The sequence below is a fragment of the Hyaloscypha bicolor genome (genome assembly GCF_002865645.1).
Source record: "Hyaloscypha bicolor E unplaced genomic scaffold K444scaffold_56, whole genome shotgun sequence".
Lineage (NCBI taxonomy): Eukaryota > Fungi > Ascomycota > Leotiomycetes > Helotiales > Hyaloscyphaceae > Hyaloscypha > Hyaloscypha bicolor.
This window is the reverse complement of record NW_020194558.1, coordinates 646,480-673,989: the sequence shown is the minus strand read 5'-3', so window position 1 is coordinate 673,989 and position 27,510 is coordinate 646,480. Positions and strand designations below refer to the sequence as shown.

The following is a 27,510-nucleotide window of genomic DNA, read 5'->3' as shown; positions in this document are numbered from 1 at the left end:
TGACCCCACAACATTGGAAGAACTGTGGTTGTTCCCATTGTTGGATGGGGAGGCTCAGATGTCGTTGGGGACTGGGACAGCAGCAACTGCTGTGTCCAACGTGAAGACGGCGAGGAAAGTCTTGGAATGTATTTTTGCCGGTGTTCAATAGAATAGAAGATGTAGATGAGTTGGTAGAGGACTTAGAGGAATGTGTTTTATGAAAGACTTGAGATTGTAGATGATGTTCTGCAAACGTGGGCAAGAACGAGCTTCATACTGTATACTTCTCTGCGGGCGGAAATCCATAAGAATAATTGTTCGGCATGACGCTGTGCCAAGCGGATGCGACAAATGACATGTGTATGCCGGGGAGGATAGTGCCGCAGACAACGCATACTATAAAACTATTCACGGTAATGTCTGTACGGCAGAGGACTTCTGCTACAGGATTGAAGGAGAAAGGTAGATCTGTTGATGTTAACCGTGAACCATGAGGCTGATGGCAGAGTGGAGTTAAGAGATCTGCACAAGCTTCTCCAAGAAATGGACCCTGGGGCCATTAATGTAGGGTCGGACAGCAATATCACCAGCGCAATAAAAAAGCCACCCGCGTCAACCGGTTTAGGATATGACAGGAGGAGGGGGTTCGGAGAAGAGAGTAGGAAGAATTCAACGATTGCGCAAGAAGGAAGTTTATAAAGATGCTTAATTCCCGAGATGCAGCAATCTATGCCTTGCCCGAGTCATGCAAAGGCGATCGTACTAGTGCTGATGACGGCGGGTGGCTTCTGCTGGGCCTTCTTCCATCTTACTGGTGGCATCATCAGAGTTTGCGCGACGAAGATACGTCCGGATTCTTCTCCCTTGGGTGATAAACATGCTTGTACAAGAGCAGTTGAATAAAGTTCTCCAACACGTGCTCTGAACACCGAGCCGTGTGTGTGGCCAGTCGTGAAAATGAGCTGTGGAGAATAATCTCGGCCAGCCTTGGGATGCAGCAATTATTGCGATCCTCGCACTCACCGACTAACCCTCCTGTTTCAAATGCACAATGTACTGTTTATCTATCTGAGCCCTCTCAAATAAGAATGCGAAATTGCTGCGAACTATCGCAGAATGATTAGTCAGTGTAGGCACGAGGCTCTGAATCCCAGCATCTCAGGAAGTCGAGACTTGGGCCAAAACAACTGTGACATAACAGCCTCCGGATATATGTTTACGGATGCGACGATGTCCCAACTTTGTGCGGAGAAAGTACCACCCGAATGTTGAGGAGATATTGGGAGTAAGGAATCCGAGAGGTGGGTCCATCGGTCGCTCCCCGAGGTCGAATGCAACTCTGTAGAATCACATTATTATGTTTGGCAGTACCAATACTATGGCACAGATAGATTCTGGAACCCAATGGCATAGTACGGTGGGATGGCCAGAAAAGAGAAAGATGAGGTTATTCGGGTGACGTTGTAGGCGAACTCGCCTAGAAACAGCCGAAGCACGCGCAGCTCAAGTGCCAACCTTAAAGCAACGCTGATCTTCAGCGCTGAAGACAATTTCGGCACTTCAACCCCCACTATTGGAAGCTCGACGCAGTCTGGTCTAGCCTGCCAGCAGCGATAGCAGATCGAGGACCCCAGCCGTATGAAGAAGTGAAATGCAAGGCGGCTCAGTGGAGCCCACTTGGCCCAGCTAGAGCGACCCCAGTCCCATACAGATGGAAGCCGAAACTCCACGTCCGGCAATATGCTACCCAACCTTAGGTTCTGTTCCTGTATTCCTGACCACCCCAGCTGAGGCCATCAGTTCTCTCCATAATTTCGTGCACGGAGAGCTCCATGCTGTTGATCTCATACACCAAGAGCTTTTTTTTGTTGGCTCCGTCAAGGATGTGTCGCCAATTGTCTCAAAAGTTATCTTTAGACGCATCGGCTTTCAGCCCTAGCTCCGATCACCCCACACGTGTTGTTCAGGTGGGGAATTCCATAACCTTATTTCAGGCTTCGCGGAAATGCAGATTGACCTATCAGAGACTTATGCTTTCAATGTAGTGGGACGAAAGATCTACAGGCGTATTTCCGTGCCACAAAACCATGCTCTGTTGCAAGATCATCAGCTAAATGCGAAAGTGTTTGACAAAGATGTTTCTCGAGCTTCACTGGTGCATAAATCAACTAGTTATGATATCATTGTATTGATGGATTTCGTACTATTTTCTTCGGGGGGAAAGGATTGCACCCAGCCAAGTGACCCAACACATGTCTAAACCTCATGGGTGTCATGCTTTCCGTCCTTCTCATTCCCGATGTACGCATCTCGACCTCGATCGTCATAATTCCCGCGTTTGCCAATATCGTTCAGCTTGTGAACCCCTTTCAACCAAGATATAAGAATTCTCTAGACTCCTCCGAAGAATAGACTTCAACTCCACACCACCAACGACAACCATCTCCTGGTCTCTTCTCATCCCTCATCCTCGTTTCTCATTTCTCCCACGGTGAAGACCTCTCTTTTGTCTCATTTTGGCCCTCACAGCAACAGAAGTTGCTGCTTTCCCCAAACTCGCCGAAGTCTGAAGAGCATCGCCGACGTCTTGCTCAACCCCAGTGCGGCAAGCACAGCACCTCTGCTCAAAGTTCACAAGAAACGAGCTACCTGGGACATGAAATCTCAGTATGTCAGCACGTCAGGTGCTCATGCCTTCGTGCCACCCAAGGGCCGTGCTGGTGACGTTTGTGGCCCTTGCGCAGGTCTGAACGCTGCTGCGAACCGCGACTATATTCCCCATAATGGTGTCGGCACTATTGGCGACTTTATCAACAATACCAACGAAGCCTACGGCATGGCATTGGATCTCGGCGGTTTCGTCGGTATTATGGAGCTGTATTCGATGTCAATTTGCTCGGTTACTCCATTGATGGACCGACTTCGAACAATCAGTTCCCCCTTAACAACCTACCGGGGCCTTACTAGTGCGCCACAAGGACTGTCTTGGTCTCACAACCACCGAGTCCGGGAAGTCCAAATACACGCCTGGCCATGAATGTATCCCGGATAACTGGTATAAGCGCGACATCGGCGACGAGTACACGATCCCGGGTTTCTTCGTTGATACGCTTGATTTCGGCGAGAAGTATCCTCCCCTTCTCGGCATCACTGGAAACGCTGGCAAAACTGACTCTCTCACTATCGTTGACCTTGGGTCTTTGACGAAGGGTGTCTCCAATGCTGGGGACTTGTTGAAGGGCAACAACTTGGAGTGTTACTTGCTTCAGGTTTCTCAGGCTGCTCCTCCTGACATCGCGGGCGCGGAGAGCGATGCTGGGAATATGTTGAGCTCGCTTACCACTACTGTTGCGGAGAGACTTGCAGGTCTTGCGTACCCAACAGCTAGATAGTATTGATCAAAATCGGTACAATATCGTGACTGGGTACAACAAGTGTCCTCACGGATACTCTGGCTACTAGGTGCTCACTGGCTGAGCGATTGAGACGAGAAGAACTGGTGGAGAGGCCGGTTTGAGGCTCTGTAATGACTAATACCTGCTTCCTCTCTCTCGTATGTATTCTTAGATGGATCTGTGTTAGGAAAGGCGGGGATTGTTCTGCTATTTTAGAAAGAAGCCGTCAATGTATCTCTTATGTTTGATGTTAATGAATAAAACTGCACAACACTACGGGTTCTTCGTTCGCGCAAACGTGATTTTCTCTCGGCATTACCTTGAATAGAATTATATATCGAATCTTAAAATGGAAATTTAATTTCATTGTTGTGAGACGTTATGGAGAGTAATGTCTAGACAGTGCATCACTTGCGATTTGAAATTCCATGGCACCTACTTTCCCTTCCTCGGCGACGAACTTTCTTAAATTTTCTGGAGAAATCTTCCGAGCACATTCCAAAACTCCAATTCAATCCATCTTCAACCAACACTCACGTTCTACGAGCAATATTTTATTACTCAATGTTTTTCATCACGTGATATCATTACTTTCAGCCTTCTCGGCCAAAAATTCCAGCCTTGTCCGCAATCTTCAACTCCCCCCATCACCTCTCCACAACCACCCAAATACCAGCACAATGAACCTCTCCCTAACCGACCCCTTTGTCCTCGCCCAAGACTACCCCGAATCTACCACCGGCTCCTTACGCAGTGGCCACGCGACCTGCGTGCGCTTCAACCGCAAAGGCGACTTCCTGGCCGCGGGGCGCGTCGACGGCACCGTCGTGATCTTTGACGTGGAGACCAACGGCGTGGCGCGAAAACTTAAGGGACACACTAGGCAAGTGCAGAGTCTGAGTTGGAGTAGGGATGGCAGGTATCTTTTGACGAGTAGCCAGGATTGGAAGTGTAATATTTGGGATTTGAGTACGGGGAGCATTGTGAGGAGTGTACGGTTTGAGGCACCGGTTTATATTGCAGAGTTGCATCCTTGGAATCAGTGAGTTCTCTTCCTCCCAATTTGTGGGTTTCTGGGAGAAAAGATTGAGGGAGAAGGACTAATGAGTTGGGGATAGTTTGATATTCGTAGTCAGTCTTTTTGAGGACCAGCCATTGCTCGTTGACGCCTCTGGACCCAAGGTCATCAAGTCGAATCTCCCCTCTGCGCCCAAACGAAATCAATACGATGAAGACGAACCGATTTCTGATAAACAGGCTGCGCAGGATGCGAAGCAGACCACAACCGTATCAGTCTTTACGGCGAGCGGTGAACACATATTGGCTGGCACGAACAAGGGGTGGTTGAACATCATCGAGGTCTCTACGAGGACAACCATCTATTCTACGAAGATCTGCACGGGCGTTGTGATATACCTACGCTTGACAGGTTCGGGGAGAGATGTGGTAGTCAATGCTCAAGATCGGATTATCCGCACCATACAACTCCCAAACCTCTCAGCTGCGGATCTTGATCCAGATACGATAGATATAGAAGTCGAGCATAAGTTCCAGGATGTGGTGAACAAGCTGAGCTGGAACCATGTTGCGTTCTCTTCTACAGGGGAGTATGTCACGGCGAGCACGTACAATAACCACGATATCTACATCTGGGAACGAAATCACGGTTCTTTGGTCAAGATCCTCGAAGGACCGAAGGAGGAACATGGAGTCGTGGAATGGCATCCTCACCGCCCTCTCATTGCTGCCTGCGGATTGGAAAGCGGCCGCATACACATCTGGTCCATCATGCCCTCGCAACGCTGGTCAGCACTCGCGCCCGATTTCGTCGAAGTAGAAGAGAATGTCGAGTACATCGAGTACGAAGACGAATTCGATATCCACCCGCAAGAGGAAATCCATAAACGAAGACTAGATCTGGAGGATGAAGAGGTGGATGTGTTGACTGTAGAGCCCGTCAAGGGTGAGATTGTTGATGAGGAGGGGATCAGTGCGTTCAGGATGCCGGTACAATTGGATTTGATTGATAGTGAGAGTGAGGAGGAGTTTGTTGCTGTGGGGAGGGGCGAGATGCGGAGGAAAAGTCCGAGTGGGCAGGGGGTGGATTATGGGCTGGGGGAGGAGGGGGTGGGTGGGAGTGATGCGGAGGGGAAGAAGAAGGTTAAGAGTCGGAGGCGGTGATCTCTTCTTTCTCCCCAATTCTCTGCGCTCCCTTGAATCTTTTTGCATTGCATGGAGTTGGGTGTTCATCAGCAGGACTTGGCGTTCTACCAAAACAAGGGGTTCAGTGAAATAGAGGCTGATGTACCTCCTGGTGCCCCCAATGCTCAAAATGGAAACTGGTACCGCTTTCTCCATTCAGAACATGTACCCGTATAACTATTGATTACCAGGCGGTCAAAGCATGTGGTGATTTCTCATCACGACCTTGTTCCCCATTGGCGCATCCTGCGGGCTGCTTACTCAACCCCTCCAATGGAATCCTGCACTCTCATCAACCAGCCGCCTACATCAACTCCATCGTTTTCGAGGGTCGTCCATAGGTATGCGACGTTCCGTTTCTCGTTTGCTTCTCTTGTCTTTTCATTTCCAGCCTCGTCGTGCGGTTGCGGAATTCTCACATGCAAACATAAGATTAACATCCAGGACAGTGAGACAAAGAGGCTTAAACACGATGGCGCCGATCTCAACAGAGCCAGAGGAGTTTGAGTATATTGTTATTGGAGGCGGAAGTGGTGGTTCGGGGACCGTAAGTCTACTTCTTTTCTCCTCGGATTTATCTTCTCCCAGCCCCTGTGGGAGAGCAGCCCTCTTGAGATTGGGGTCAGTGCTGATATGTGAGAGAGGTAGGCAAGAAGAGCGGCTGGTTGGTATGGCAAGAAGACGTTGCTGATTGAGAATGGTATTAGTGGGGGGTGTTGCGTTAATGTTGGGTGGGTTTGCTTTCTTGTTTCTGAAGAGGCGGAGCGGAAGTGCGTCAGGGGTGCAGAGAGCTTGACCAAGTGACCGATCTTTCACACGTGCCCCATGACTTGGGGGAAATTGGTTTCTGCTTGAAAAATCTTTCTTGTGCGCGGGAAACTTTTGGGGGGGGGGGGGGGCGGAGGGTTAAACTTCGCATCGCTTGCTTGGGTATTGGAGTGGGTTTCGTCTGGACTGAATTGGTTCCTGATCTCCACTTGTCTCTTCCCAAGCATTGTCTTCGATTCTCTCAATCGTTCGTCGTCGCTTCAGTTTTCATCATCTAACATCCCCAAGCTGCGTCCCCAAGAAAATAACGTGGAACTTCGCCTCCATGGCCGAAGCCCTGCGCGACTCAACACACTATGGCTTCGCCACTCCGGCCAACATCCCCTTCGATTTTGCCTCCTTCAAAGCCAAGCGCGACGCTAATATCCTCTCTTTAAATCGAGCCTATGAATCCAACTGGTCGCGAGAAGGAATCACGCTCGTGCATGGAACCGCCCAATTCGTCTCCCCAAAAACCCTTTCCGTCTCCCTCGAAGATGGGAGTGGGGAGAAGACGTTTAAAGCGGAACATATTTGTATTGCTACGGGCGGATACCCGATTGTTCCTGGGATTGAAGGGGCGGAGTTGGGGATCACGAATGAGGGCTTCTTTGCACTGGAGAAACTGCCGAAGAAGATTGCGATTGTGGGAGCGGGGTATATTGCTGTTGAGATGGCGGGGATGCTGAATGCTATCGGCGTTGAAGTTCATATGTTTATCCGAGGAGACAAGTTTCTAAGGTCTTTCGACCCGACGATTTCCGAGACGATGACTGCGAGGTATGAGAGTGTCGGGGTTAAGATTCATAGAGGGTATAAGGAGTTTGAGAGGGTTGAGAAGGTTAGTGTGGAGGGAGGGGAGAAGGTGTTGAGGTTGGTAATGAACGGTGGGGAAAGCATGGAGGTTAATGAGTTGCTTTGGGCTGTGGGACGGAGTCCTGAGATTGCGAGTTTGGAGCTTGAGATGGTAGGGGTCAAGACAGATGGGAAGGGGTATGTGGTTGTAGACAAGTTTCAGAATACCAGTGTGGAGGGCATTTATGCTTTGGGGGATGTGACGGGACAGTTGGAGTTGACTCCTGGTGAGCAATATCCCTCAATCTCCCGGATATCCTTGCTGATAATGAACAGTTGCAATAGCAGCAGGCCGTCACCTCTCTAACCGCCTCTTCGGCCCCCCACACCTCTCACACTCCTACCTCCCCTACGAAAATATCCCAACCGTCGTCTTCGCCCATCCAGAAGTCGGAACCATTGGACTCACCGAACCCCAGGCCATCTCCAAATTCGGCACCTCCAACATCAAAGTCTATCATACAAAATTCACGAACATGTTTTATGTTCCGTTTCCAGAAGAGGAGAAGAAGAGGAACCCGACGGAGTTTAAGATTGTGTGTGAGGGGACGGAGGAGAGGGTCGTGGGTCTGCATTTGATTGGACTGGGTGTGGGTGAGATGTTGCAGGGTTTTGCGGTTGCAATTAAGATGGGGGCGACGAAGAATGATTTCGATGCTACTGTGGCGATTCATCCGACGAGTGCGGAAGAGGTTGTGACGATGAGGTAGGATGGAGATGCTGCCTGTGAGGATGTGTGGGCGATGGACGAATAATGAGTGCACCCTAAGAAATATTGTCTGGACGTATAAAAAGCCCAAGAGTCACAGAAGTTTCTGGCTGACGTTTAATAAATGAAAGATATGAATACCACTACTTATGCTTCCCTCAACTTCACCCGCATAGGAAGAAAATCCTTCGGCTTGCCAGACAGCGGTTTCATAACATACGCCTCATCACCCCACCCATCCACCTTCACCGCATCCTTTGCATACACAGTCTCGAAATCAAAGTACCTCAGCGTCAAAACAAGCACAATTTTCATCTCTAATAGAGCCAGTTGCTGGCCGATACAATCTCTGGGCCCTTTCTCGAATGGCATATATGCCGACTTCGAATCTGGGTGGAAATCTGGTCGTAGGAAGCGATCTGGATCGAAGGTGTTCGGGGAGGAGAAATAGCGAGGATCGCGCTGGATGGCACCCCCCGAGAATGAGGAGCATGTGGTGGTCGATGGGGTAGGTACGGCCTTCGAAAGTGGCGGTGCTGCCGGGGACTGCTTTTCGGGGAATGGCGCCGATGTGGTGGAGGCGGAGGCTTTCTTTGAGGATGGCCTGGGTGAAAGGAAGGTCGTTTAGGAGGTGGGGTTTAGCTTTGATATTGGAGAGTGTTGTCTCGATGTGGTTGCCAGATACCTGGTTGTGCTCTGCGCGAACGCGTGAGAGGATTTTGGGGTTTTTGGTGAGGTGGTAGTAAATGTACTGTGGATGGTTGTAAGTGATATTGGGGTAGGTGAAAAGAAAGAAGAGGTTCTCACTCCGAGGACGTAGGGTGTTGAGTCAGCCCCTGCAGCGTAGAAAGTCTTTGCGCTGCGAATTAGACCAGAATCAGCAGGGTGAAGCACTAGATTCAGGAAACGGAAGACTCTTACTTATCAAGAGCGATTTCCATGAACTCGGGATCCAAATCGACTCTTGCCATGTTGCCGTCATCAAGCGTTCCTTTATCTCGTGAATATCCCCTCAATGCCAAGTCTAAAATACTCATATCCCTATCATTCTCCCGCCCATTTTTGTACTTGTCCCTGATCATCTTTAACAGATGTTTATCTAGATTTCTTATGCTCCAATAGAATATAATAGTCTTCGCAAGCCGCTTCCAAATCGAATTGCCTTTATCGGGGACCGCACGAATGGCATTGCTGTGCCAAACCTGAACAGCAGAGTATTCCGTCTGAGACCTGGTCCTGACATCGGCTACTGTCCGTCCAATAAGGTCAAATGTGAGGCGCTGCAGGAGATCAAACATGCGGAATTTCCGCTTGGAAGCTGAGAGCTCGGTAAGAATTTCCTTGAACACCAATGTCTCCTCGAGTATGCCCCCTGGTACCAAGGTTAAGAGATGGGACATCGAGAAAGCTGGTTTGAACCAGCCTCGAGTCCGAGACCAGGTCTCTCCAAGTGCGAAGAAGATCCCCTTGGCGCCGAGCACATCTTTTAAAAACCGGAGAGCCTCTGGATGTCGAGTGAACGTTTTGGGCGATGTTTGGATTTGCTTTGCTACGTCGGGGTCGATGATGACCACTATTAGTTCTGCGATGGGGTATGTGTCTAAGTAGAACAGGCCCCGCATGTTGTAGGTTTGCGCGATGGAAGTGAAATATGCTAGAGGATGCATGTCTGGAGGGAATTTCTTCCTCGCCTCTAGCAGTTGGGGTATATTTCCATAAAGTAGGCTATGGGGTGGCGTAGGCTGTAGGAATTGGTAAATAGATAGCTTTAAAGAAGGGCGATTGGTTCTTTCAAACTTACAAGGTTGTGATAGGAACGTCGATGCTGGATGAATTTCAGTATCCAAAAGGACGAATAAGCTACGACGGCGGTAAGTAGCAGCCATGACCAATTAACTGGCAGGTATGGTGACAACATTTCCTTCGTAAGCATCTTGTAGTTGTAGAGGTATAGGTATTGAGGATGGCTCTTGTCAAAGGTTCGAAAGCGGACGCAGCTTATTAAATGTAAAAGCTGACTGTGTTTGTGTCGCATTTAAGCCTGCCCCTGTCCCATAGTAGCTTCCAATAGCCGAATGCATCGACTCGCTTTCGCTTATCGAAAATCGATTCAGTTCGCATTCGTCTCCCACACCAATAGAAAGTTGAGATTCTCATCGGAAGAATCTAGAGCATTTCACGGCAGACAAGAAAAAAAGGCTACTGTGGTTTCAATGTCAAGTCTAAAGCTAGGCTAGAGCTTTATCCCAGTGAGAGGGTAGCAAAGTTCAAAAGATTTGAGGCTAATAAGGAATTTGACTTGACTTTTAATGTCATCTTAACATAACTCAAGGGTGCATTTGGAGATGAAGTATCGAAATTTCCATCTGGACCCGGGACAATGCAACGAGTACCGCTTTTTATGTCCACGTTGGGGTAGGTATTATTTACATGATTATGAGACTTTAGATAGCTCGAGAGCAGATAACAAATAAATAATAGAGATTCTGCACACGTCAATCTTTACAATGTTCAATGTTGTGACAGGAAATAGGCTTGGACTCAAGCCGATACATCCTAGCACCACCCAAACAGGTATTTTCGAATCCAAAGTCTTTGGACAAAATATGCAGAGGGACAAAAAACGAGAAATATCCTCAGAAATTTCAGCCCGATGGAGATCAGATTGCACCTAGTCAATGTCGACTGGCGCCCCATGTGAATTCAGTACATCGGTCTCCGTATATCTTGACTGACTTTACGATATTGAAATAGTCCAAGATACCAATTTGCCGTGGCAGAGGGCCTCATCAACCTCCAAAGGGAAGAGCAGACAGATCAGACTCGTGACGTTCTGTCATGTGACCTTAAGAACCCTTCTCCCTTTCTCTGAATGTATTCACACGTGTTCTTGTAGATCTTGTCCGCCTTGTCTCAAATTTCATCATCAACTATTTCGATAACCTACCACAGAGAGCCTTGAACGTTCTTGAAAGGGATGGGAGAGCAAATGAACCATACCTTACCTTAAGGTGGGTACACTCCTGATGCTACGTCATGTGACTTTGAGAATCCTCCCCCCTTTTCCTGCAGGCCAGCTGGGCTGCCTGCCTATCGAGAAGCCTCAGCGAATCGTTGTGCATATGTTCCACCCCTATTCACCGTATGAGTCAAATGTCAGATTTTCCCAAACGCACGCCACTGACAAACTAAGCCCAAATTACGCGAGCGAATCAGGGCAGCCTTAAGCTAGTCCACTTCCGGCTAGCCATTATTCTCAGCCGCAAGCGCAGTTGAAGAAAGAACTTCGGAGTCGCCTTGAGCCCAAACAATCATCCATCAACACCATCACCCCCAACTCGCCGGAATCGCGCGTCAGACATCGTGCATTCCTCTCTGAAGTTCTTTCCCACGAGAAAGAAAGTCACTACACTCTTTACGCCGTCCCCGTCGCATCGCTGGAGATCTCGCGGTCAGAGAACTGAAGGTTTGCCATCGGGCCTTCGCCCTGGGCTGCCATCAGCGCCATCGCGACAACTACGCTCTTTTGCATCCCGCGCATCGAGTCGCTCTGCCTGTCCCATCGAGCTTCGAGTCCTTTAGCCCTCTGCGACTCCCTTGAGACCACCGCGCGCGTCGTGTCGTCTCCCCATAATCCCTCGCCCCCCGCGCCCGAGTTCACCTTAGGACTCATCAACCGTCATCATGGCGAACCTCAACTTCGCGCACAGCGATGCGCCGCTGCGTACAATCCAAGAGATCCAGTTCGGGCTTCTATCGCCGGAGGAGATCAAGAACATGAGTGTTGCTCACATCCTATATCCTGAGACGATGGACGAGAGCAAGCTGAAGCCTCGGGATGGAGGATTGAACGACCCGCGCCTGGGCTCCATCGATCGGCAGTTCAAGTGTGCTACCTGCGATCAGAATATGTCTGAGTGTCCTGGTCACTTCGGCCACATCGAGTTGGCGAAGCCTGTCTTTCACCCCGGCTTTCTTAAGAAGACTAAGAAGCTGCTGGAGATCGTCTGTCACAACTGTGGCAGAGTCAAGCTAGACAGGGTCAGTTCTCCCACGTAGTGTGGGTAGCGTACTTGTTCCTTTGTGCTAACATCACAATCTCAGAGTAATCCAGCGTACAAGGCAGCCGTTTCGATTCGAGACCCGAAGCGTAGGTTCGATACGATCTGGCGACTTTGCAAGCCCAAGATGATCTGTGATAGCGATGTGGCTGCGAATGACGATGGTTTCAATGAGGATCCGAAGGAGGCCGCAAAGCGCGCGCATGGTGGATGTGGCAATACTCAACCCGAAGTGCGCCAGCAGGCTTTGCAGCTCTGGGGTACATGGAAGGTTCCAAAGGATGAAGACAATGATGGCGCAACGGCCGAGAAGAAACAAATCACTGCAGAGATGGCTTTGAATGTCTTTCGAAGCATTTCAACGTCTGAAATTGGGGACCTCGGCCTGAGCACCGATTATGCGCGACCCGAGTGGATGATCATCACTGTTCTTCCAGTTCCTCCTCCACCTGTTCGGCCGAGTATTTCGATGGATGGTACGGGTCAAGGCATGCGAGGAGAGGATGATTTGACGTACAAGCTTGGTGATATCATTCGTGCAAATGGCAACGTTCGACAAGCTCAACAGGAAGGCTCCCCCGCGCATATTTTGGCGGATTTCGAGAATCTGCTGCAATACCACGTTGCTACTTACATGGACAACGATATCGCTGGTCAGCCTCAAGCTTTGCAGAAGTCTGGCAGACCTGTCAAGTCCATTCGCGCTCGTCTAAAGGGCAAGGAGGGTCGTCTTCGTGGTAACTTGATGGGAAAGCGTGTCGACTTTTCGGCACGTACGGTCATTACTGGTGATCCCAACTTGTCTCTGGATGAAGTTGGAGTTCCCCGCAGTATTGCACGAACTCTCACCTACCCCGAAACTGTCACCCCGTACAACATCGGAAAGCTGCATCAACTTGTCCAGAACGGGCCAAATGAGCATCCCGGTGCCAAGTACGTCATTCGATCCGATGGCACTCGAATTGATTTGCGACATCACAAGCGTGCAGGTGCTATCTCTCTGGAATATGGATGGAAGGTCGAGAGACACATTGTTGATGGAGACTTTATCATCTTCAATCGTCAACCTTCCTTGCACAAGGAGTCCATGATGGGTCACAGAGTGAAAGTCATGCCATACTCGACCTTCCGACTGAACCTGTCTGTTACTTCTCCATACAACGCCGATTTCGACGGCGATGAGATGAACTTGCACGTTCCCCAGACCGAGGAGACTCGAGCTGAGGTTATGCAGCTTTGCATGGTTCCATTGAACATCGTTTCGCCCCAACGAAACGGTCCACTTATGGGCATTGTTCAAGATACTCTCGCTGGTGTTTACAAGCTTTGCCGCCGAGATACATTCATTACGAAGGATCTTCTCATGAACATTCTGCTGTGGGTCCCTGACTGGGATGGCATTATTCCGCAACCAGCCATCTTGAAGCCACGTCCCAGATGGACCGGCAAGCAAGTTATCAGCATGATCATTCCGAAGATCGTCAACCTCCATATGGCCAATGACAACCGAGAAGACGCGCCTCTGAATGATGACGGTCTTCTTATTGATCAGGGCGAGCTTATGTTTGGCCTCCTGGCAAAGAAGAACGTTGGAGCTACTGGGGGTGGTATCGTTCACATCGTCTTCAATGAGCAGGGTCCAGCTGCTGCTATGGCATTCTTCAATGGCTGTCAACGCGTTGTCAACTACTGGCTTCTGCACAATGGCTTCAGTATTGGTATTGGTGATACGATACCAGACAAGGGGACGATTGCGAAGATTGAGGAGGCTATCAATCTTCAGAAGCAGGAGGTCGCTGATCTTACACAGAAAGCAACCGCTAACACGCTTGAGTCGCTTCCGGGTATGAATGTCCGTGAGACTTTCGAATCTCTAGTCTCCAAGGCTTTGAACACCGCCCGTGACAAGGCGGGTACCAGAACTGAGGCCAGCTTGAAGGATCTCAACAACGCTGTCACCATGGCGCGATCTGGATCCAAGGGTTCCACGATTAATATTTCCCAAATGACTGCGTTGGTCGGTCAACAGTCAGTCGAAGGAAAGCGTATTCCTTTCGGCTTTAAGTACCGAACCCTGCCTCATTTCACCAAGGATGATTACTCTCCCGAGTCTCGTGGATTCGTTGAGAACTCATATCTTCGGGGTCTCACGCCCACCGAGTTCTTCTTCCACGCCATGGCTGGCCGTGAAGGTCTTATCGATACTGCTGTCAAGACTGCCGAGACAGGCTACATTCAACGTCGTCTTGTCAAGGCACTCGAAGATGTAATGGCAAAGTACGATGGTACAGTCCGTAACTCACTTGGAGACATTGTTCAATTCGTCTATGGTGAAGATGGACTTGATGGTGTCTTCATCGAGAAGCAGAAGGTAGATTCCATCAACCTGAGCGACGCCAAGTTCGAGGATCGTTACCGCCTGGACGTTATGGACGAGAAGAACCCCATATCTTCTGATCTTCTGGAACACGCAAACGAGCTTGCTGGCGATCTCGGAGTGCAACAGCTCTTGGATGAGGAGTGGGAGCAGCTCAAGGCTGATCGCGTAATGCTCCGCGATGTCAATGTCAAAAAGAAGGACGATGAGATGATGCAGCTTCCTTTGAACGTTGTCCGAATCATCGATACTGCGAAGAGACTTTTCCACGTTGATGATGCACAGCGAAGCGATCTTCATCCAGCCGAAGTCATCCCTCAGGTTAAAGCACTTCTTGAGCGAATGGTCATCGTCCGAGGAGATGATTCATTGTCTGTAGAGGCACAGTATAACGCTACCCTGCTGATCAAGGCACAATTACGATCTCGCCTTGCCTACAAGCGTGTCGCCCTTGGTATGCGTCTTAATAAGCTTGCCTTTGCCCACGTTCTTGGAGAGCTTGAGAGTCGTTTCACTAGAGCACTGGTCAACCCCGGTGAGATGGTTGGTGTTCTCGCTGCGCAGTCTATTGGAGAACCAGCTACCCAAATGACCCTGAACACCTTCCATTTTGCTGGTGTGTCGTCTAAGAACGTCACTTTGGGTGTTCCTCGTCTCAAGGAAATTCTGAATGTCGCTACGAATATCAAGACACCCTCTATGGTCGTGTACCAAGAGTCTGAGAATGCGACCCAGGAGACTGCAAAGTTGTTGCGTAGTGAGGTTGAACACACCAATTTGCGCTCCGTCACTCATGCTACCGAAATCTATCACGATCCTGACATCATGGAAACAAGTATCGCGGACGATGTGGATATGGTCGAGTCTTACTTCATCATTCCAGAGGAATCGACTGAAATCGAGAACCAATCCAGATGGCTACTTCGGCTGATCCTCGATCGCCAGAAGATGTTGGATAAGGGACTGAAGGTTGAGGATGTTGCGAGTAAGATCAAGGAGAATTACCCTAAGGATTTGGCCGTTATCTTTAGTGATAACAATGCTGAGGAGCAAGTCATCCGTATTCGCATGATCAAGCAAAGCGATTCCAAGTACGATGATGATGAGATTGAGGAAGACATCATGCTCAAACGTCTCGAGGCTCATATCCTCGATACATTGACTCTTCGCGGTGTTCCTGGCATCGAGCGTGCTTTCTTGAACATGGAGAGCAAGCTTGTAACTCTTCCTGACGGGTCATTGCTCGCCAAGAAGGGTGATGATCGTTGCGACGAATGGTATCTCGATACAACTGGTACCGCTCTTGCCGCCGTCTTGACCGTCCCTGGTGTGGACACGACCCGCACTTATTCCAATCACTTCATCCAGGTCTTTGAGGTCTTTGGTATCGAGGCAACTCGTTCTGCACTGATGCGAGAGTTGACACAGGTGTTGGCGTTTGATGGTTCCTACGTCAATCATCGACATCTCGCCCTCCTGGTTGATGTCATGACTTCTCGTGGTCATTTGATGGCTATCACCCGTCACGGTATCAATCGTGCCGATACCGGTGCCCTGATGAGATGTTCTTTCGAAGAGACTGTTGAGATTCTTCTTGAGGCCGCCGCCGTGGGTGAACTTGATGATTGTCGCGGTATCTCTGAAAACGTCATGCTTGGTCAACTGGCACCTATGGGAACTGGCGAGCTCGATGTTCTTCTTGATCCGAAGATGCTCGAGACGGTCATCTCTGACAACAGCAGAATGGGTCTAATGCATGGTCTGTCTGTTAAGGGCGCTGATGGCGGCGCTGCTACGCCTTATGACTCTGCATCTCCTCTTGCTGATGGGTACATGGGTACTCCAGACCCTTATTCTGCATTCTCACCTATGCAAACCGGCGGCGGCGCCACTCCTGCTGGATTTGCAACTGTGTATGCCGACGGAGGATACAACAACAGCATGAGTCCCTACAGCGCTGCACGGAGCCCCGGTGGTGCTGGATACTCTCCTTCCTCACCTTTCAGCACAAGCCCAGTTTCTCCAGGATTCTCCCCAACATCTCCTGGCTACAGCCCAACTTCCCCGCTCATGGGTGGTGCCAGCCCTGGATATTCTGCATCTCCCAGATTCTCGCCTGTCAGCCCGGCTTTCACGCCGACCTCACCGGCTTATAGCCCGACGTCGCCGTCATTCGTGTCGCCCACGTCTCCATCATACTCTCCCACATCTCCCAACTACTCTCCGACATCTCCAAATCTGCATGTTTCGCCGTCCAGTCCTTCATACTCTCCAACGTCACCCAGCTACTCTCCAACCTCCCCCAACTATAGTCCATCTTCGCCTAATTTCGCTGGGACCAAGGTGTCTCCAGGCTCTGGACTATCCCCAACCAGTCCTGTCTACAGCCCAAGCAGTCCGAACTTCTCTCCGACGAGCCCTCAATACCAAGGAGCCGTCACGTCTCCGAAGTACTCTCCAACATCTCCTTCATACTCTCCTACTAGTCCTCAATTCTCACCAACGTAAGCCAGAACTCAACTGCTATCCAAAATCGAAAAGTAAGACTAACAAAAACCAGCTCCCCAAAGAACTGAGATTGACGACGAACCTCATTCCTCTTTGACTTGTACAACAATCGCGCGTGGCATCACATCGATCCTACCATCCTACCAAAAGCACTCGAAAAAGACGAGATTTACATACCGGCGTTTGGGTTTCTTTGCGTTCTGCATGCGCGTACAAAGATTTGCTTTTCAATCGCGATTTGATTTTTTTCCCCTCTCCAGCATTCTGAATGGGGTCGTTTTTTATATGGCGTTCGGGGAATGGCATCATTGTGTCAACAGAAAGGGAATGGAACAGAATGAGCGAATGGAAAATGGCAGGAAAGAGAAAGTTCGTGGAGGGGGAGCTTGTGTTTTTAGAATTGCAATTTGCTGCTTTCGAGATGGGTAGGCCCAACCAGATTGCTTGTATTAGGGCTGGGGGAAAAGAAAAGAATGGGTGAAGAAGCGGTATATGGCGGTATATGATGCATGAATGGAGATCCTTCGCGGGGTGATGGGGGACGAAGATTTGTTATGATAATTGGATCCGGATCCGGAACAGGTCGTAGATGCAGGAATTGAGATGCATTTATGAAAGCTTGTGTCAATTGTGAGAAGGGAGTGATTCATCACCCTACCGGCTGTCGAACGCTTGACGTTTCAAGAACCCAGATGAGATACACGTGGGGTTTCTCTCAATGGCAGTTATGTAACATGCAAGTGAAGCTGGTATCCTTCACCGTGCTCTGCTTGATTTACGTCCTCTTACTATTCACGATTAAGCAAGGGAAATAGTGACGCAACGCTTTTTATTGAGCCTATCAAGTCCATGCAGGCAGTAGTGTACAGCGATATCTGTCTCCGTCCACTGCCATTTAACTTTTGAGGCGCAACGCCTGAGCGAGTTGCTCGTTGATGTAATGTCAACGCAAAAGCACCGCGCACCCCAGTCCACAAATCAAATAGTCATGCAAGATCCCAAGCTACCACCACACTAAGAACCCCACGCGTGCCTTGATGGTGACCTCCTTGGTCTTGGAAGCAGTTGCGTCCTTGAAAACCGCGGCCGCCGCGTGCTCGTCCCGGCTAGGTACCTAACGTCTGCCCTGTGCAGCGTTCTTCATAGCCGCAGCCTTCATAGCATCCATGCATGACTGGCACGCTACATTGTTAATCCAAGTTGCTATGATGGTCTTGACACCGAAACATTGGTGGTAGGGATCGGTGCGCGCGAAGTGGCAGTAGCTGTGGAGTTTTTGGTGTCGTGGCCGCAAGTATATTGGAATTCTTCCCAGTCGCACATTTTTTTTGTTCTTGGGTTGTTGTGGGTTCGAGTAAGGCTTGGTTGTTCAAGTTTGGGATGTTGTTTGGTATCGGTAGAAGTAGTGGGAGGTTCGGTTGGTTGTCAGGAAGGATAGAAAGGGACTTTCTTGAGAAAGAGGGAGTATTTGTACTCGAGCGAGGAGTTCTCGAAGAGGATAGAATTTCAGGGGGGGAAGACGAATTGAATCACATTTACCTGGGTGTGAGCTCTCTACGTGGCGAAGAATTTGAATATTTGGTACAAGCAGAGACTATGCTGTTTTGGTAATGATTCAATGCTCTCTTGCGTGAGCGCAACAAGGCGGTAAGTCATGCCGCTTTGAATCCCCTATACATGAATATCTGGGCACTAAGATATTACTCACAATAGAGGTTATTTGTGAGCACAAAATGGGGTTTTAGTCTGTTATAAATGCTGTTCTGTGAATGTAGTTGCCCTTCAATTCCCGCCTCATGCTTGGAGATACTCAAGGCCAAATATCCCTCCGCAGCACCACAAATTCAAGACCACAGTCAAACCCTCGGTACGCCATTCCACCAAGTCCACCCAAGTGAATATCTCAACCTCTTGAGCCCAGAAATGACTTAAAGTGCCATGATTCATGATTCTTCGTCTCCCCTCCCCCTCTCTTGTTTGCGGGACCCTCGCCTACCAAATCACCTCGCAACCCTCGTTGATTTAGTCACTGAGTCGGCCGCTAGCCGATCGAGAGGGGGGATGATAATCAATTAATAGTATGCACGGAGTGTTAAGTACTTCAGTATAGAGATCCTTACAAGCCAGGGCCAGAGACACAGCACAAGCCATATCCAACGTTATCGATTAAAGAGACTACGAGGGATGAGAGGCTGTAAATCCAGACAATATACTGCATGGCTGGGTGGGAAATCAATGATATTCTTCCTTCGACCGTTGGCGAGGCCGTGAAAAGCTGAGCAACAAGTAGCGACGATCGCCGTACGAGGATGGGGTGCGTGACTTCGGATGTTGCCCTCTCCCCCTTTTAGGGAGATGCCAAGATTTCAGTTCCTTCCCGTCGTCCGGCATCTTGGTAGCTGCGAATCCTGTAACTGGCGCGGTGCAATTGGCGGATCCTCCAAGTGATTGTAAGCATCCAACAGCATAGTAAAAAAGTGCTGAATGCATTGTGATTAAGTTTTTTGTATTATATAGTGATGTAATAGTGTAAGAAGAAAGGATAGTATAGGACAACGAAAAGTACGCTGATTGCCATGCAGTATATAAACCGAGTAGTACCCACTCAGGCTCCAGACCAAACATCTTTCAAGAAGCAGGCACAATGGTGGGAAACATCTGAGTGCAACCACCGCGGTTGATATCCGATCCCAGGGTGTTCGACATCCACAACTCCCCGCCGCAAATCAACATTTGAGTCCTTCCGCCCGCGTTCACGGTAAGCTCGCCCGTTAACGAGTTGACGCAGGCCTTGATCAAGGAAATAGAGCCGCTATTGACGCCACTGGTAAGACTGTTTGACGGCAAGAGCATAGGCCAAACGCTGCCAGTCCCGGCAGTTTGGACATAGAAGTAGGACTTGTAAGGATACCCTACTAGAGCGGAATGAGCGAGAAATAGATTGCTGTTGCTATTGATGGCCCACGTGTATTTAGCTGCGGTAGAACTTGTGTAATATGGATACCACCAGCTGGTGCCTTGAATTCCAGTGAGTTGTCTGTTATATAGGTAGTATGGGCTGTTGAGATATTGTGTAGCCCTGGCTAGAAAGGGACCCGTGGTAGAGAGACAGGTGCCTGTCGATATTGCTGATGAAGAGATTGTGGTAGAGCCAGAGCTCGATGTCGTAGTTGAAGGTGCACTCGTGGTGGTTGGGGAAGAGAAGGATTGCGTACTTGATGAAATACTGCTTGATGTTGATGGGGAAGCGGTAGGGCTATTTGATATAGAAAAGGAACTGCTTGAAGAAGCCGACGTTGTTTGGGCCGCCGGGTTTGAGGCACTAGATACCACAGAACTGCTTACAGTTGAGGAGGTTGTCTGGGTGAGCGAAGTCGAAGTGGCTGCGGCTAAAGACGTGCTGAGTGATACCGAAGTTGTCGATATTATGAGAGCGGTCGCTCCGAACTCATACATCTGCAAATTCTCAGTAAGAAATTTAGGATTATGTCCGTTTACAAGGGAACTCACATCAAGGTGATTGCCTGCTCCACATTTCTCGGCGCTATTTCCAGGGCAAGAGAAGCTACACTTTGAACCATCGACAAGGATACTACCGCTGTTGATTGTATTTCCGCAATAGCACTAGAAGAAAATTGTTAGAAAGAACCTTATTTTTCTCAGCACCATCGGATAAATATACCTCTCTTCCATATTCAACACCGAACCAGGTGAATCCTGTGCAGGCAGTGGCACATGCTTCAACTGTCATTGAATCGTTGAAGTATGCCTTTCCAGTCAAAGCCCGTATTCTCGTAGCCTCTGTGTAGCATCCCTGGTAAGCATATATAATGTCGATTGTCTCTGGAACAGAAGTAGCTCCGAATTCGTACAGGTTGAGGCGCGAGTCTCCTCCACAACTCTCGGATTGGTTGCCCATGCACGAGTACTTGCAGTCAAGCTGCGATGTAGCAACACTTCCGGCGTTCAGTGCATTCCCGCAATAACATTCCCGCCGATATTCCAATCCAAACATTGTAAAACCAGCACACTCCGCAGCACACATCTCGATGGTCATATCGTCGTCCGCAAAAGCAGCGCTAGAAAGAGCGCGGCCGGTTGTGGCTTCTGTATAGCAACCAAGTGAACCATATGTCGAGGGAGCACTTGGTGCAGATGAAAGGGTACCACTTTTGGCGTAGGTTGTGAGATGACCACCAGATCCACAAGTTTCGGCGGCATTCCCAGGACAAGGGAATCTGCAATAGGCTTCTTCCACTTGGGCGCTTCCAGCATTGGGAGTACTACCACAGTAGCACTGAGAATTGTCAATCTATACTCAACATCCATACAAGTGATAGGCTGCTTACTTCGCGCCCGTACTCAGCACCGAACCACGCATAGCCAGAACAAGCAGCGGCGCACTTCTCGATCGTCATCCCATCATCGTAATAAGAAAGGTCGCTGAAGGCTCGCGTACTTGTGGCCTCAGAGTAACATCCCGCATAATCGTAACCAGCAATGGCAACGGTGACTCTCGCTTGTAACAAGTGTAAAGGAGTGGCAGCCACGAAGGCGGAAAAGAATGTTGTGAAAATGAGTGTGGTCCGCATGATGGCAAATACTTAAAAACAAATGGCGAGCATAACGATTCAACAAGTCCGACGAAGTACAGTGAAGAAGGGCGAAGGAAAAGAATGCTTTGTAGAAGCTCCAAAGCTCCAAAGCGTGGTTCCCTAACTACTTGCAATTAGAAGACGGCTCGGCCCCGTTGCAGCGTCCCTCATTTCAGCCGCACAATCGGTGCGCCCGAGAAGCAAACAGGGACTTCGTATACTCGGGACTCGCGAGGAGAAGTTTTGACAACAGACTATTGATCGATCTTTGGGGAGTGGGGAGTGGAGACAGCGGCAGGGAATGATGGTCCGAACTTGGTAAAGGCGCCTTGCGTGGGCCCTGGGCTGCTAGTAGCGATAGCGCTCCAGGCCCTCCGGAACCCCTGAAGTTAGTCTACTTCAGGAACACTCCACAGTGTGCTCCACACCTCGCTTGCTGGAAAAAATGTTTGGTTTGGTTTGGGACTTTGCAGTCTTACCCGTTCCTTCCTTCCACTAGTTATCATACTAGCGAATGGGCCAGCTAGCTAGAAGTACCTCTAATATAAATTTACTATGTAAAATACTTGGCCCACTCGCTAGTATGGCCCAATCTTTTTCACGAACCACCAGTGGTAACTGGTGAAAGGAACGAACGGGTAAGGTATAAGAAATAGTTGTTGTTTCCCTGTTAGCAGCTTACCAAGCACCGGCAATTGCAAGTTCCAATAGCGGTCCCTCTCGAAGAGGTTGAAGAATTAGTAGAGGTGTTTTGGCGGGGTTCAGTCCGGGGAGGAGTTGATCTGATCCGGACTAATGGTGCTCTAGCTATGTGTCGTGTAACATGGGGTCTCCTGTGCAAAATGTGCACCTGAAAGCACAGCTGCCTGAGAATAGAGCGTATAACTGAGTGGAGGGAGTTATCTTATAGACCTTTCCGTATTGCCCTATGGAGCACTGAAACGTAGAGGTGTTAGTCAGAAAGAAGATCCTGTACTATGTTCTCGAAGGTAAACAAAAAAGAAGAAAACATTAGATTGGGGTGTTATTACCTGATTTCGTGTTTCGTAAATGTATCCTATTCCAATTTTACATCAACCAGATACCTTACACCTGCGTAAGTAAGGTTTTGGGTGGTCCCCAACCCTGTTTGTACCAAGCCTCTATTTCGCAACCGAAACGTCTTGGCCGTACTGGGCTGGTAGCCATCCTGTGTGCATGGCGCTGGATCCCATGGTCTGCCCACCTTTTTGACTCTTACAGTAACTCTTCCCAGTGCATGTATCTCCAGAACGACTCGATCAGAGGCTTTGCGCCATTCACTCAAACTGGAGGGATGACTGTCCAAACCCATGATAAAAGTTTGGATAACATCCTCCAGGGTCTTCCCGGCGCTCGGGATTTCAACAATTGTGGCTACAATTCCGTCTCGAGATCCGCCATCGAGAAAATTTAATATCACATCAAGGCAAATTCCACTACTCCAGCCAACTCTAAATTAAAGGATTTGCAACGCTCTCGTTGGAATCAGATTCGATCCCAATGAAAAGCTTCTTGATAAGAACGGAGGTTTGAGTGGGTAGCCTTCAATCGAGCTGATTTTTGGGGGAGCGTTCGAAAATCTGTCGCTCGAATATATAAATCCTGGTTGAACCGACGTTTCTCTTCGCCATCCCATCGATATCGAGCCATTTTCTTTGCCAAAAACGATGTCATCTCAGCCACTGCAATTTGGTCTGCCTTTATATAATAGAAATCTTCTGTTTTGACTCTCTGGAAGGATTTTTGTTTATCTGCTGTGGGACACAGACAAAGCGCCACCTGACTTCCCGGCAAAGTATGCTCATCAGGTTTGATGCAACCTATCAAAGCCAAACAAGTACCTGACGAATACTTCGCAATCAGTCTACCGGAAGGGTTGAAAGTCTTCCAGCTTTTTAGAGGGAGCATTGGCAGTCGTAGCTCTAAAATTTTTCCAACAAAAGCGAAGCCTATTCCAGACTCCCCCCTACCTCGAAGCCCGAGCTGGCAACATTGCTTAACTTGGCAAATAAGTGTGGGCCATTTGCAAGAAGTCCTCCATCGTGGCTCCCATACAGGCTCGGTTTACTCCGCCACGCCAAGATTGTCTGGTCGTGAGAGATCCTGATAATCTCTTCTTGAAGCCTGATAAAAGCCTTCATGCCTTCGCCATACAACATTGGCATGTTGATGTCAAAAATTCCCATCAAACAGTACGCAATATCCTCTTCTCTTGTCGTTGTTCGATCTGAGGCCCACGACATTTCCTGAGCAGCGTTCCAACAATCTAAATCGCCTCCCATTAAAGCTACAAGATGAATTTTCGTGACCTCGGAGACCAGACCTTGCAAGCTTAATTTGCTTCCAATCTCTTGCCAATCACACCGAGAAAAGTCACGTGCACGGAGACAATTAGTTCTTGCAGCGTCCAGCCCCTCGCGACTTGTCCTAAAAGCAGACCACTCCTTTTGCGGATTCTCATGGGATGGGATATCTGCTAAATAAGCATAACAAACTGCAGCCCTCTGATACCACCGAAACATCGAATTGATAGCCTCCGAGAGTTCTGCGCTACTCGTTTTGTTGATACAGCAGGTGTCAACCCAAGCAAACGCAAAGCCATCCCCGGCCGTTATCCTGCAACACTGTTTGGTCTTGTCGAAGCCTTTATACTCTGCGACATTGAGATTGCCACTTTGGAGGTCCTGGAAAGAGACTTCTTCACCCCGGGTGTGAGAAAGGATGGCGTAGGGCGGGATTTTGCTTCCGATGAACTCGTGGAGCTTGAGAGTGGAGGAGACGCATAGTGGATTTTGACTAGTGAAGGACTTTGATCGCAAGGCTTTGGGTGAATTTTATAGACTACGCTCCTAGTGGCCAGTCCGGATAGGAGGTGGCTCTAAAATGGCGAAGTGTTTGGACGAGGCTGGGTGAATATGCGAGGTTCTGTGTCCACCTGGTACGCTGGAGGGGCATAGAGTAGACACTAAGTCCTCGAGGGCAGCTTGAAGTATTATTGAGGGCAATGCAGGAACCTGTGAATGCGCAGTTGTGAGGCCGAAGGTTGAGAAAGGTCAGAGGCGACGTCTGAGGTTATGTGCAGCCACAATTTGAAGTCGCTTGAGCAGCGAATTAGAAGGACCTTCATTTCACGAGCACACGACTGATACAGGGGGAGCTTAATGCGAGCCCCACCAGTTTGCCATTAATCTTAATTTCCTGCCTCTACTGAGGCCCACAGCTAGCTAGCGGACAAATCCGAGAAGCGAAAAGTGATTTTCTGATTTTCTGATTTTCGCACTGGCGCCCTCCTCCCCAAGGCAGAATTCCTAATTAGGGGTATAGCACCCATACGTGACTTTCGGCTTAGATAATACAATAATAGTAAGGCTGCTTGCTTGTCTAATTAATGAAGTGAGAGCCTATACTACTATATGAAATCGTACCAAAATTAGGCCGGATAGTATAATATAAAATTAAGTATTTATTATAAATTACTATGGTTAGGTAATTACAGGCTATAAGCCCTTCTAGGATAATGCTATTAATAGGGTCTAATGACTTTTTTCATATTCCTGAGGTTATAAATAAGAAAATTAAACTATTAAAATAACTAAAAAGCCGGCTAATTACTTTTTTTTAGTAATTAATTAATAAAATCATATGGGGATAATATTACTCGAGTTTTTTAGTACTTATATTACTAAAAAGTATATTATAATAATAAAGTATATCCTGAACTTAATTCCTATTAAATAACTTAGTAGATTTTATTAAAATAATACTATAACTTTTAATAAATCTATTATTATATTATAAAGCTATTACTAAATAAGCTTATATAAATATTAATTAAAAAGAAATTATAAATAAATTAAAAGATTTATATAGAATCTTAGTTAATTCATATATAGTCTAATAGTAACTATAAGAATAAAATATTTAAATATATCTTTTCTTTATATATAGATTATAATCTTATATTATCTAGGAAATATAAATAAGGAAATACTTAAGAATCTTGAGAATTATGGCTATATAGTTTTAATTACTAGAATTATTTATATATATAAAAAGCTTAGTCTTATTTATTATATAATTATAATAAATAAATAAGTAGTAAATAAGTAACTATTTATAATATTATAAAGTAAGCTAAATAATAGGCGAGTTATAGGTTATAAATAGTAGTATTTATATATATATTTCCGTTAATAAGGTTTATTAGTAATCTAGTTAGTTTTTCTATATTTTACTATTTTGCCCTAGATTAGAAAGTTAGGGCCTTATTTACTAATATATTTCATTATTTATAAAGAAAGCTTATATATAATATTATAACTTCTAGATCCCAAGGTAATTATACTATAAATATAATAGATATAATTTAAGAAAGAAAAATATATTATATCTAAACCGAACTAGATTTAGTTAATTAATAAATATAATAAGCTATTATTATTTGAAATTAAGATATATACTTATATTAATACTCATTTATATAATATTATCTAAATATATATTAGAATTTCTAATTAGATTACCTATTTAGTTATATAATAATATCTTTAGATTTATATTTAAATAGGCTACCGCTTTTACTTTTTTAGGACTTATTAAGGCTCTAAACTTTCTTTTATTACTAAAATATATTTTATATTCTCGTAAATAGCTAATTTATTAATTATATATATAAAGAATTACTTTATTTTTAGGAAAAATACCGAGAATTAATAAGTTAAATTCTGGTAATAAGAGCTTTAGAAAAGCTAGCTATACTAGTAATATATAAGTAATTTTATTTCTTTATATTTGCCTCTTATTCTTTTTATTATTAGAAAAAAAAATAGATATTAATAATTATATTACTTTTTATTAAGGCTATTAGGTCTAGTATTATAATACTAGATTATATAACTAATTCTAATTAGTATATATAGAACTACTTTTAGGAACTAGCCTATACTAGAAATTATAATTACTAATACTTATAGAACCGGATTACTTTACTAATACTTTATATATAATAGATCTAAAATAAGATATATAGGTTTATAAACTTATAAAATATTTATAAAATTAGAAAAAATAGATCTGGCCTAATATAATAGCCGGCAAGCTATTTAGACTATATATAAGACCTCTAGGCAAGATATAATACTAGGGTTATCCTATAAATATAAAGCTTTATAATATAATTTTTAATAATTATTTAGTTTAGGATAAATAATATAACCTCATATAGCTTTATATAAATAATTTACTTATATATTAATATAGATATTAATAAGTTTTTATTAAGAGAAATACTAAAGTAATATTATTAGAAGCTTATATCTTATAATATAAATATAGCTAATATTTATATAGGAAATACTAATAGAAATAATAACTAATTATATATTTAAGCTTATTATTAGCTCTAATATATAGTCCGGATATATATAGCTTTAGGGCAGCTACTAATATTAGGAGAATTCAAGAAGCTAATTAGTAAATATAATATTATTATTATATAAAATAAAATTCTTAAATAAGTTATTCTAATAAATATAAAATATATAAATAATATATAGGCCGGAAAAATACTTATATAATTCCTAATAATTCAGGACTTTATTTAGGAATAGCTCTTTATTAGTAATACTTTTAATAATATAGGATAATTAAATAAGCTAATTATAAAATAACTAGATATATTAAGATAAGTATTATTTATTATTAAATATATTATTTTCGAAATTCCCTTTTTGCTTTTAAAAATAATACTAATAAAATTATTAAATTTATTTATTATATAAATATTTTATATTCTTAAATTCTTATTTCTTAAAATAATATTACTATTTCTTAAAACCTACCCTAATACTATATGCCTTATAACTAAATACTAATATAATAATATCTAATATTATAAGTTTTATTAATTTACTAATAATAAATATAATATAGAGGCTATTACTTTACTTATCTAAAATAGTAATATTAATAAACTTGAATTTTATAGCTCTAGAATTCT

The 27,510-nt window shown here is 46.2% G+C and overlaps 7 protein-coding genes across 7 annotated transcripts; 4 read left to right on the top strand and 3 right to left on the bottom strand.

Annotated features, from left to right (window-relative positions):
• Positions 1 to 2,247: 2,247 nt before the first annotated feature.
• On the top strand, positions 2,248 to 3,374 carry K444DRAFT_628281 (uncharacterized protein; the record flags this gene model as incomplete). The annotated part of the gene is made up of 3 exons (XM_024882899.1): positions 2,248 to 2,283; positions 2,378 to 2,842; positions 2,961 to 3,374. The coding sequence occupies 3 exons, from the start codon at positions 2,248 to 2,250 to the stop codon at positions 3,372 to 3,374; spliced, it is 915 nt and encodes a 304-aa protein (XP_024738103.1).
• Positions 3,375 to 4,057: 683 nt separating this feature from the next.
• K444DRAFT_642360 (WD40 repeat-like protein) lies at positions 4,058 to 5,558 on the top strand (the record flags this gene model as incomplete). The annotated part of the gene is made up of 2 exons (XM_024884727.1): positions 4,058 to 4,419; positions 4,496 to 5,558. 2 exons carry the CDS (start codon positions 4,058 to 4,060, stop codon positions 5,556 to 5,558), a joined length of 1,425 nt encoding a protein of 474 aa, XP_024738102.1.
• A 245-nt stretch (positions 5,559 to 5,803) lies between these two features.
• On the top strand, positions 5,804 to 8,024 carry K444DRAFT_365563 (glutathione-disulfide reductase). The gene is made up of 5 exons (XM_024872224.1): positions 5,804 to 5,920; positions 6,029 to 6,126; positions 6,228 to 6,310; positions 6,636 to 7,468; positions 7,518 to 8,024. The coding sequence occupies exons 2-5, from the start codon at positions 6,052 to 6,054 to the stop codon at positions 7,949 to 7,951; spliced, it is 1,425 nt and encodes a 474-aa protein (XP_024738101.1). The 5' UTR covers positions 5,804 to 5,920; positions 6,029 to 6,051; the 3' UTR covers positions 7,952 to 8,024.
• Positions 8,025 to 8,089: 65 nt separating this feature from the next.
• K444DRAFT_611463 (cytochrome P450) lies at positions 8,090 to 9,896 on the bottom strand. Its single transcript, XM_024879945.1, has 4 exons — positions 9,752 to 9,896; positions 8,872 to 9,692; positions 8,758 to 8,809; positions 8,090 to 8,701 (listed from the first exon to the last, which is right to left on the bottom strand). Exons 1-4 carry the CDS (start codon positions 9,881 to 9,883, stop codon positions 8,228 to 8,230), a joined length of 1,479 nt encoding a protein of 492 aa, XP_024738100.1. The 5' UTR covers positions 9,884 to 9,896; the 3' UTR covers positions 8,090 to 8,227.
• Positions 9,897 to 11,881: 1,985 nt separating this feature from the next.
• K444DRAFT_365432 (beta and beta-prime subunits of DNA dependent RNA-polymerase) lies at positions 11,882 to 17,064 on the top strand. The gene is made up of 2 exons (XM_024872223.1): positions 11,882 to 16,892; positions 16,949 to 17,064. Exons 1-2 carry the CDS (start codon positions 12,139 to 12,141, stop codon positions 16,962 to 16,964), a joined length of 4,770 nt encoding a protein of 1,589 aa, XP_024738099.1. The 5' UTR covers positions 11,882 to 12,138; the 3' UTR covers positions 16,965 to 17,064.
• A 3,339-nt stretch (positions 17,065 to 20,403) lies between these two features.
• K444DRAFT_526760 (WSC-domain-containing protein) lies at positions 20,404 to 21,488 on the bottom strand (the record flags this gene model as incomplete). The annotated part of the gene is made up of 3 exons (XM_024874571.1): positions 20,404 to 20,520; positions 20,579 to 21,193; positions 21,246 to 21,488. Coding segments are annotated over 3 exons (975 nt in total), but the record flags the coding sequence as incomplete, so codon positions are not given.
• A 1,973-nt stretch (positions 21,489 to 23,461) lies between these two features.
• Positions 23,462 to 24,289, bottom strand: K444DRAFT_527092 (uncharacterized protein; the record flags this gene model as incomplete). Its single annotated transcript, XM_024874607.1, has 1 exon — positions 23,462 to 24,289. A coding segment is annotated over one exon (828 nt), but the record flags the coding sequence as incomplete, so codon positions are not given.
• Positions 24,290 to 27,510: the final 3,221 nt, after the last annotated feature.